The sequence below is a fragment of the Carica papaya genome, chromosome 8 (assembly GCF_054855325.1).
Source record: "Carica papaya isolate Zhongbai chromosome 8, ASM5485532v1, whole genome shotgun sequence".
Classification (NCBI taxonomy): Eukaryota; Viridiplantae; Streptophyta; class Magnoliopsida; order Brassicales; family Caricaceae; genus Carica; species Carica papaya.
In genome coordinates, this window is record NC_142316.1 from 33,454,871 (window position 1) to 33,465,804 (window position 10,934).

The following is a 10,934-nucleotide window of genomic DNA, read 5'->3' on the forward strand; positions in this document are numbered from 1 at the left end:
CGGGTTATTACCGCCGGTTTGTCGAAGGGTTCTCCAGTCTAGCGGCCCCTCTAACCCGACTCACAAAGAAGAATGCAAAGTTTGATTGGAATGAGAACTGCGAAAGGAGTTTTTTAGAATTGAAGAAGCGACTTACTACTTCACCCGTGCTGGCTCTACCGAGTGGATCAGGAGGGTATATAGTTTATAGTGATGCCTCCTATCTGGGCCTGGGTTGTGTCCTGATGCAGCATGGAAAGGTTATAGCATATGGGTCTAGACAGCTAAAGAATCATGAGAAGAACTATCCTACCCATGACTTGGAGCTTGCCGCAATCATACACGCCTTGAAAATCTGGCGCCATTATTTGTATGGAGAGACCTTTCAGATCTACACTGATCATAAGAGCTTGAAGCACATCTTCACTCAGAAGGATCTCAACATGCGTCAGAGAAGGTGGATGGAACTCCTCAAGGACTATGATTGTGACATCCTATACCATCCAGGTAAGGGCAACGTAGTAGCCGATGCCCTCAGCAGGAAGAGTGCAGGCACCCTAGCCCATCTGATGGTTTCAGAATGCAGGTCCATTGGGGTTACGCAGCAGGTTCGACTGGGGAGATCTGAAGAGGGCCACATGTTTGAGCCACCTAGCAGTCCAACCCGAGTTAATCCAAAGAATAAAGGAAGCCCAGTCAATCGACCCCGCCCTAGTAACCCGCAAGAAGGATGCAGAACAGGGAGTGAACTCAGAATTTCAGATCTCTGCCGATGGATTGATTCGTTTCAAGGACAGAATGTGTGTCCCAGACGACAGTGAATTAAAAAGAGACATCATGGCAGAGTCCCATAGTTCAAGGTTCGCCATGCATCCAGTAAGTACAAAAATGTACCAAACTATGCGACCTCGATTCTGGTGGAATGGGATGAAGAGAGATATAGCCGACTTTGTATCTAAGTGCTTGGTATGTCAGCAGGTCAAAGCAGAACATCAACGCCCAGGGGGGTTGCTTCAGCCTTTACCGATTCCAGAGTGGAAGTGGGAACACATCACCATGGACTTCGTATCGGGACTACCCAAGGCACGATCGGGACACGATACCATATGGGTAATTGTTGACCGACTCACTAAGTCTTCCCACTTCCTGGCCATCAGAATGACTGATTCTTTGGACAAGTTGACAAGAATGTATGTCCGGAAAATAGTCAGACTGCATGGAGTCCCAGTAACAGTGGTATCCGACAGGGATCCCAGATTCACTTCTCGGTTTTGGAATAGTTTCCAGCAAGCTATGGGAACAAAGCTGTCCCTTAGTACTGCCTTCCACCCCCAAACCGATGGACAATCAGAGAGGACAATCCGTACGCTGGAGGATATGCTCCGAGCTTGTGTCCTTGAGTTCGGGGGCCATTGGGATGACCATCTACCCCTGATAGAGTTTGCCTACAACAACAGTTACCAAGCAAGCATCGGCATGGCCCCATACGAGGCGCTATACGGGCGTCCGTGCAGATCACCAATTTGTTGGGAGGAAGTGGGCGATAGAAGATTGTTTGGCCCGGATTTGGTGGAAGAAACCACGTCCAAGATATTTAAGATCAAGAAGAACATCCAGACAGCTCAGAGTAGGCAGAAGAGTTATGCTGATACCCGGAGGAGAGACCTGGCCTTTGAGAAAGGTGACCGGGTGTTTCTTAAAGTCACCCCCTTCAAGGGACTTAGTAGGTTCGGCAGGAGGGGAAAATTAAACCCCAGATACATTGGACCCTTTGAAATCTTAGACAAGATTGGTACCACTGCCTACAGACTTGCACTGCCCCCTGAGCTCTCCCGGGTTCATAATGTGTTTCATGTATCTATGCTACGCAAGTACAATCCGGGCCCTTCTCATGTCTTGGCTCATGAACCGCTTTCACTCCGAGGGAACTTGTCTTATGAAGAAGTACCGGTCAATATCACGGACCGAGAAAGCAGAATACTCCGCAACCGGAAAATATCATTTGTAAAAGTCTTGTGGCAGAACCACACGCCAAGGGAGGCGACTTGGGAACTGGAATCAGAATTTAGGGCCAAATATCCTCATCTGTTTGATCAAGAGTAATGAGGCAAATTTGGGGACCAAATTTCTTTATGGGGGGGAGAGTTGTAGCACCCGGAAAGGAGGAGGAAAAAAAAAAAAAAAAAAAGAGAGAGAGCCACGTCAGCAGGCCCGGTCAGCAGTCCCGGCCAACCGGGGCCTGCCACGTGGCAAGACCACGTCGCTCCGAAAAGGAGCCACGTTGGCGATCCGCGTGGGTGCGATCCGATGGCCCAGATCAATCGCGCGATCGGATGGCCCAGATTCAATCGCACGGACGGCCCAGATTCAATCAAAAACGAACGGCCCAGATTAAAACGAAATGGACGGCTGAGATCAAAAGGCAAGGGGTTATAGATAGAACCCCCACACCAGACCACAAACCCTAGCCGCCTGCCGCTCGCCGGAGAAGACGAACCAGAAGCCGGCCGCCGCCACCCGCCGCCGTACCGGAGGAACTTCCGACTGCCGATCGAGGTAAATTTCGTACCCCCGACTCGTTTTTCCACGCTGATTCCTCCTGTGACCAAATCGGAGCCAAAATCCCAGCCAAACGGCCGGAATACGCGGCCGAAGCCCAGCGGCGCCGCCGCGCCCCTTCTCGGTTTTTGCCTCCGATGAGGCCCTTTCCGGCCTCCGTTTGATGCAATTTTTATATCACCGTGATCACCATTCTTTTCTCTACAGGTTGACCGAAGCCGAATCACCAAAACACGAACCTCGCCGGAGAGCCGCCGTACCCGAGAGCGCCGCCGCCGGTAAGCTCCGTTTTTCCGTGATTTTTTGGCCCCCCGAGGGCCCTAGGGTTGTTTTCTCACAGGGACTGATGCGAGTGTGGCCGCATTCGGCCGAAAACAGCCGAAAACAGCCAACCTGAGGCGACTCGCCGCCGTACCGGAGTTGCGATTTGGGCCGAAAGAGGCCCTGGGCCTAATTTGGGTTTTTTTTGGAACACGTGCAGGTACCAGTAGTGCGTTTCAGTTCCCCGAGGAAAATTCACGGAAAATTAGGGACAGCCTGCAAGCGCACTGTGAAGCCGTGTTCGGACCCCGAAACGAGTAAGGACCCCTCACCCTATTTTCCTATCACGGTATTAAAGTTCAAAATGATAAAACGATATTCCTTGAATTACGAATGTGTGAAATTGCTTAAGGTGGCTAATGGAGCCCGAGTCTAGTGTGATTGGTGATTTACTGTTATTTGGCATGTTTACAGCTTTAAATGCAAAATGAGGTTTGGTGTGTTCATTTTATAGATTTGTGTGCATATACTACGTTTTTATTAATCATGGGTTGAATGACTGAAAAACTGATACTGTATGTTGTCTGTTTGGCATGAATTACGATTTGCTTGTTTAAATGTGAATTGATGATGCTGACTGAGGAAAAGGAAAATAAAAGATTGTGTAGACTGATAATTGTATTATGGGGGTCAGCCTGACTAGATATCCTGGGAGATGGTGGACGGACCGGGTCCGTAGGGAACCCTACAGGGATTGTGGTCTCACATGCCGGACGGGGTATGGAGATCTTATGGTTTTGGCGCCCATACCGGACGGGGTATGGGGACGGCCCTGGAAACTGATTATGAATGTTAAAGGTTAACGGGTAGCGGGACCCCTATGGACCCCCACGGATACTAGTAGGCTGGTAAATGAGAAAAAGATATGTTGTACAATGATTGAATTACAAGAGGTGTGATAAGTGTTATGTTTTACAGCTTATATTATTCCATGATTATGATAATGTTATTGTTTTTCTTATATTGTTTTCATAAATTCCACCGAGGTAAGTGGATGGAAAAGGTTTTTATGTTAATAAGCGAGTTTGTTGTAAATTATGCTACATTGGTCTTTTTTTGTTTTCTACCCACCTTTACCTCCGTGACGGTGAGATATCGTGATGTTCTTACTGGGCTAGTGTAGCTCACTCCTTATTTAACCATTTCAGATCAGGAAGACATGGTTCCCGAGCCCGTTCCGCAGGAGGACGACGAAGGGGATGCCTAGAGACTCTATAGTCATGCTCATAGCTTTGTTTTCGAGTTTCTCTTTTAGTTAGTTTAACCTTTTTTATAATTTAAGTACGTTTTTGGTTTTTCGTGTAAGGGATGTTAACTGAAATTTTGATCTCGCTTCCGCATTTGATATATTTAAATACTCATTTCATTTTAATATTTCCGGGGCCGCTACAGTTGTGTTCAAAAAATACTTTACCCAATATTAACTAGAGTTAATTGATCACCCCCCAAAAAAAATGTTTATGAAATTAAACTTTAGATATGTTTTTGGTAATTACAAATTTACACTTAAACCAAGTTGGAATTATGAACTAGTCTACCCGTAATTGAAGGTGGGAAATAAAGTTGGTTAAATTTTTATTTAATTACTAAATTTAAAAGTAAAAAAATCATATAAATTTTTACACTTGAATAGTAAGAATTAGAAATTCTCAAATAATTATTTCCTTAAAAAATTGATTATATGATAGGAGAAATTGGTTAATTGTTGAACCAATTTAAAATAATTTAATAATCGAATAAATAAAAAGAGGTGAATGACAATTAAACCTAATTATATGTTTTGAGTTGAGGATATAATTTCTTCAGTTTGCAAACAAGTAATCAGAGCCGTAGATCCTTCAAATTATTGGTTAAACTACAGCCATAGATCTTATTGACTACTTTGTTGTTGACCACAAAGAATCTTGATGTACATCAGAGTTGAGACAATCAAATTGATCAGTTGGGTCATCATGTGTCTCACATGCATCCAGTACCATAATATATTATTACGTTCTCCTTTTTTTGGGGGGAATAATTAATATAATTAATCACCTTAAGAAATTAATTATTCGTTAGTTGCTTATTCTCTGAATTCTAATTTTTTAAATTAACATATCATATTTCTAATCAATTAAAATTTTTAATTTTAATAACATTGTAAATTCATATCCTCACTTATTAAAGATAAAATTTATAAAAAAATATATAATTTAAATTATACATTCTCATTTCTGTTTCATTAAATTAAATTCAAACAAATAATAAAAAAAAAACTAATCAATTATCTAGAAGTCAAAAGCATTAAATTCCTTACTAGATGATTGGTGCATTACAATATATATGTGTATGTGCGTATATATATATATAATGTGATGAAGAAGAATCTTGATACTGAAGGGGAAAAAAGAAAAGAATAATAAGAACATGAGAATAAGCTAATAATTTTATGGGAAAGCTATGAAACATCATCAACCAAGAAACTGGTCTCCTTATATTTGTACAAAACACTCTTTTATTATTGCCTTCATTCTGTTCTCTAAATAATTCACCAGGTCACACTTTTAAATTATGAAATGGAACTAAAGAAAAAGGATACAAATTCAATTGAAATCTTGTCAACCCGGGTTACTTCTAAGTAAACTGATACAGAGCAGGTTTCATAGTTCGATTTGTAAATTTAGATCTGATTCATCTCCAATTAGATATGTTAAAAAATTCACTCCGACCCAATTCAGAATAGGTTAAAAATCGGAAGAGATTCAACAAATTAGTGAATTTAATGGGTTATAGTTAATTGTTTGTCATACCTAACTTTATATATGGATAAACTGAGTAATAATAATTTAAATAAGTAAAATAATGAGGGATTAGAAAAATTATTGTTGAAAGAAGAAAACATAAACAAACAAACAAGGGATGAATATTCCTACAAGTGAGGAACACTGGACCCACTAAGCCGGTTCTTATCATCGCTAATTTGCTAATTAAATAAATAATAATCCCAATTAATTATAAGATTTTTTTTAATTTTTAAAACATTTCAAATAAAATTATATTTTAATATTTAAAATTACAAGTTTGAATTTATTATAATATTTTATAAAATTAATTTAAAAAAATACTGAATGATTTTTATATATAAAAGTAAGATTATGATTTAGATCTAAACGAGTCGTAATTACTAATTAGGCGGTACACGAACCTAATCAATTCACAAACAGTGGGGTCCTCAATCTGATAGCTTATGATCGGTAGTTAACACGCACGAGAGCCCACCGTTGTTTGCAACGCGGAAACAGCTGACCGTTTGTCACTCAAACATACGACGTGTGATCGTGGTCGTTCACTCTTACCATACACCGCCGACACACCATAACACTTAACTCCGTTTCCTTGAATTAGGCAAACATATTATGATTTTTATTATTTATTAATTAAACAAAAATAATATAATACAGAATTAAAATTACTTTCTTTTTTTTCCTAATTAAAATCCAAAGCATGTTAAACTCAATCGCAGTACAATATATATATGTATATATATAGAATAAAACCCTATATTATATATTATACGTAATAGTATAATATACCATTAATTTCCCAAAAAAATAATGAATTTGAATCAAACAAAATAATAGTATATAAATATACAAATGGAAGTAACAGAGAGAAGTAACTTTGAATCTTTTTTATCCCTCCATAATTTTCACAAAGGAGAAAAATAAAATCCTTTTTTTTTTTTTTCTCCATACAAAATGTATAATTCTAAATTTAACTTTTATATAATTATATATATGAGCTCATAATTTCCAAAAAGAACAAAAAAGTTTCTGTGCCCAAGATATACGGTATAAGACCGTATATATACCTATATACCGAACAGGCAAGAAGCAAAATTCAAAATATAAATTTAAAACTTCACGTGGCAACTTCTGATTCGGCCACGTAGGTTAGTCTGTCGACCTCCTCCCATACCAATTTGGACGTTATCTCATCGTACTCCGGCACATAATCCTGATTATTTTTTTTTTAAAAAAAAAGAAATAATATTTTAATAAAATTATAAATAATTATAAAATTTTAAATGTAATTTGAGAAATTAAAAATAATATATATATTACCTCGAGTAGTCTGACCAATTGTTTGGCTGTAGGGGCAGAAACGATAATTCCACGAGCAGTTGGGGAGATAAAGCCTTCATCAACGGCCTTATCGATAAAAGACAATAAGGAGTTGTAGTAACCATCAACATTCAGAAGACCCACCTGTGAAAATTCCATATTTTTAATTATAATTTATTTAATCAAAACAGCGTCGTTTTGACCGACTAAATTATAACTATAATTATAATTATGATTACTCCCATTCAAACGGAGATATATACATATACTAATAGTTGTAAGTAATTAATTCTCCAAAAATCAAGTTTGACGTCCATGATTGGATTATCAGATCTTAAGCTATCTTTCCATGTGAATACGATTGGGTAAACCACATGGATTGATTCTATGCTATCCTCATTTTTCTTTCTTATACTTACAAAATTTTGATAGCCAAGCCATACAAATATATATATATATATATACCCAGAAATATATGATACCTATATATACATACAGTATATAGAATATACAATCACAAGAATTCCATATCGTCATGTGATCATGCATGGTTCCATTAAACATTATACACAGAGTCGTTAATCTTAGAAACATATAAAATAATCCCAGTTGTTTCCGGTCGTCCAAACAAGTAATTGATGATTTCTCGTTTAATGAAGAGACTATATTATATATAATTAATATACATGTAATTTTTTAATTAAAAATTATAATTTAATTAAGGCATATATAATTAGAAGAGAGTGAAAGAAATGGCTCACAGGTTTGCGGTGGATTCCAAGCTGAGCCCATGTAATAACCTCAAGCAATTCTTCAAGAGTGCCATACCCACCTGGAAATAGCAATAAATAACTACATGTGATTCTTTTAGAATACATATATATACATATATATATATATATATTGAAATTTAACTACATATTATATAATGTTTATGGATAGAAAATGATGATAGGTATACCAGGAAGAGCAATAAAGGCATCAGCTTGCCGGGCCATTTCTGCTTTTCTTTGATGCATATCAGACACAGCTCTAACTTCTCCAACTGTCTTTCCAGTTATCTGCATCAATACATACATATTAATATATATATATATATATATAAAAGACAATTCCCAGTTTATCAAATTCCATACATATAGATACCATCTTTAAAGCAAATTAATTAAGCAATAATAGATTACAAGATCACAAGAACTTTTTCTCCAACAAAATGGGTCAGTAGCCATTAATCTAAAAATTTCAAAAAGGTGTTTGATCCACTCTCTGCACATATTATATATATATATATATATATATATATATATATAAAGAAATGCAGTAGTGAAGAACAGATACAGGCTTTTACTTCCCTTTTTTCCCTTTCCTTTTTCATTTGCTTTTTATTGATCTTTTTGGGTAGTAGTGAAATTGGATTGAAGAAGTAAGATAAATCTTTTTAGGCCAATGTAAAGGGAAACTGAAGCAAGATTCAGCCCCACAGAGAGTCCCATCCTTGATTATAATAGAGTCCAGTAACCCAAAAACACTAAGGCATTGTTGGCAACCATAAACATATATATATATATAAATATATACTGTTCCATGACATTCAAAAAGTGAGCCAACATGAATATATATATATATATATGTGTGCATATATACTGTTGTGAGTGATAGATTTTGTCCCACTACTGCAAAACAAAAGAGTAATGTTTCCAAATTTTTCTTAAGGGATTTTTGGATATACCTCTCTTGGCATTAGGGTCTTTGGAATCACCCTGCAAGAAATCCAACAAACATATATAAACATTTCATAAATCACTCCAATAACAATAATCTTTTAATTCTTAGCTACTAAACAAATTAAGAAAGATTCAAAACACTTTTGGCTTACAGCTATTTTTATAGAAGCAAACTGCATTTATATTCTGTACCATCAGACCAATTTTAAAAAGCCTTTTTTTGTTCAATGTTTGGACAAGAGTTTTCTATATTTTGTCAGAGAGGAAATTTCAGTGTGAACTTGGATCATTTATGCTCAACTCCAAACTCATTTTTTTTTAAAAAAAAAAACAAAAAAAAACTGCTCAATACACCATAACCTTTTGAATTCTAAAGTGGACTGCCAAAGATTTGACTTTCAAAACACAAAATCTAATTAAACCCGGTAATGAGTGATCATTACCGGGAGGAAAAGACCAATGTTCTCCCCTCACAAACAGATTATTCCCATTTCATTCGTCAAGACCCTGCATTTGATCCCATGATGTCTGTCTTTGACCAGTTTCAGAATTACCCACTTCATAGATAATTGAGAAAAGAAAGAATTTGCATGGTTCAAGAGGGATCAAAATTAATTAAGAAAACAAAATTATTAATTATATGTTTGATGTCGTCTAAAAGGGAATGTTACCCAATTCAAAGCACATAAGAATGTAACATCCAGGAAAAAAATTATAAAATTATCCTTCTTGTCTTTTGAAATTAACTCGCTCGTGTATATTTATATATATTTATATATATGCACAGAGCGAGAGAGAGAGAGAGAGAGAGAGAGAGAGAGCACAAACCCTAGAACATGGCGCCCACCATCATGAACGGCCTGAGAAACAAGACCCATCAATCCCACGCTCCCTCCTCCATAGACCAAATCAATCCTTCTCTCCACCTTCAATAAACAGACATCGAAAACCAAACCCATTAACACGTGCTCTACACACAATTATAACTCTCATACAAACCCTATATATAAACACACATATATATGTATATTACAAACATATAGCAGCAACCCATAAACAAAAATCATGAAGGTTTTTCTAGAGAAGGTGCCCGTGTAAGGTGTCATTATACCCGAGGCAGCATGTATGTTAATTTTTTTATGAGTGCGTTAAAAATTCTTTCTTTAAGATGGAGATAAAATAAAAGTTCTTAAAAAAAATGGAGAAAAAAATAATTATTAAAATGGAAAACAAAACTAAAACCACCACTATCATGCAAGAAGGCTGCTCGACTGACAGGCAGGTTACAGCTAGCAATCCCTCTTCTCTCTTTCTCTTTCTCTTTCTCTTTCTCTTTCTCATGCTATAAGCATAAGCCATAAGCGATAAACCCTAAACCTTCTAATAAGCTTAATTTCAGCAACAATAATAAGCCCACGTTGACAGCCAAACAGCTGGTTCCACACAGCAATTACACACCACACACCCACTTGACAATTTACCCAGAGAAAGAAAATGTTTTGATGTTTTTTCGTTTGGAAGAAGGAACATGTTTTGATTCTCTTCTCTGCAAGTTCATGACAAGGAAAGTACAGAGATGAGAGAGAAGAAATGGTGTCAAATCGCACTAAGTCAAATATATATAATCAAAATTAAAGGTTGCACCATTGACGCAGTAAAAAAAAAAAAAAGCATATAGCTTATAGTTTAAAACCCAGATTAGGAATCAAGGAATCACCATTTGATGAAACCTGAGAATCTGGTTTCAGAGAAAAGTTTTTAAATTACGGTAAGATGAAAACAGAAAGTGGGAATTTTCCAATTCTCCATACTGGATTCAAAGTGGATTTGCTTTCCATGGAACTTTCTTCTCTTCCCACCAAAAAAAAAAAACAGAAAGAAAAAATATATATGTATATCATATGAAAAGGTGTAAGAAAGAAAAGGTGAAGAGTCACTCATCCCCAGAAAAAGAAAAGATGATCAAAAAGGATTTTGCTTTCTTCTCCCCCCCTTTTTTTTTTGCATTTACCAGTTCTCTTCCCAAGTCAAGAGCAGCTTCTTGGTAGCTAGGTTTCTTCCCAGTACTGCTTCCACAGAAAACACAAATCCTCTTGAACCTAGATTTTGTCTCTTCCATTCTCTCTCTCTCTCTCTCCCTTGAAAGGGGGAAGAGTTGTTTCTGTTTTACTACTGAACAGGAAAATGAGAGGAGGGTTGAGAATGAGAACAAAATGAGTATTTGTTTAAGTATATTTATAGATAAATA

At 37.0% G+C, this 10,934-nt stretch overlaps 1 protein-coding gene across 4 annotated transcripts; it reads right to left on the bottom strand.

Moving 5' to 3' along the window:
* Window positions 1-6,514: 6,514 nt before the first annotated feature.
* LOC110810612 (cytokinin riboside 5'-monophosphate phosphoribohydrolase LOG7) lies at window positions 6,515-10,934 on the bottom strand. Of its 4 annotated transcripts, none has more exons than XM_088209170.1 (7): window positions 10,698-10,934; window positions 9,515-9,612; window positions 8,692-8,722; window positions 7,924-8,023; window positions 7,724-7,794; window positions 6,963-7,106; window positions 6,515-6,855 (listed from the first exon to the last, which is right to left on the bottom strand). In XM_088209170.1, the coding sequence occupies exons 1-7, from the start codon at window positions 10,803-10,805 to the stop codon at window positions 6,760-6,762; spliced, it is 648 nt and encodes a 215-aa protein (XP_088065296.1). In that variant the 5' UTR covers window positions 10,806-10,934; the 3' UTR covers window positions 6,515-6,759. The 4 variants fall into 4 exon arrangements, with proteins under 4 accessions (XP_088065296.1, XP_088065297.1, XP_088065298.1 ...); XM_088209171.1 differs by lacking the exon at window positions 10,698-10,934 and adding an exon at window positions 10,498-10,657 and having other exon boundaries at window positions 6,516-6,855; XM_088209172.1 differs by lacking the exon at window positions 10,698-10,934 and adding an exon at window positions 10,404-10,656 and having other exon boundaries at window positions 6,516-6,855.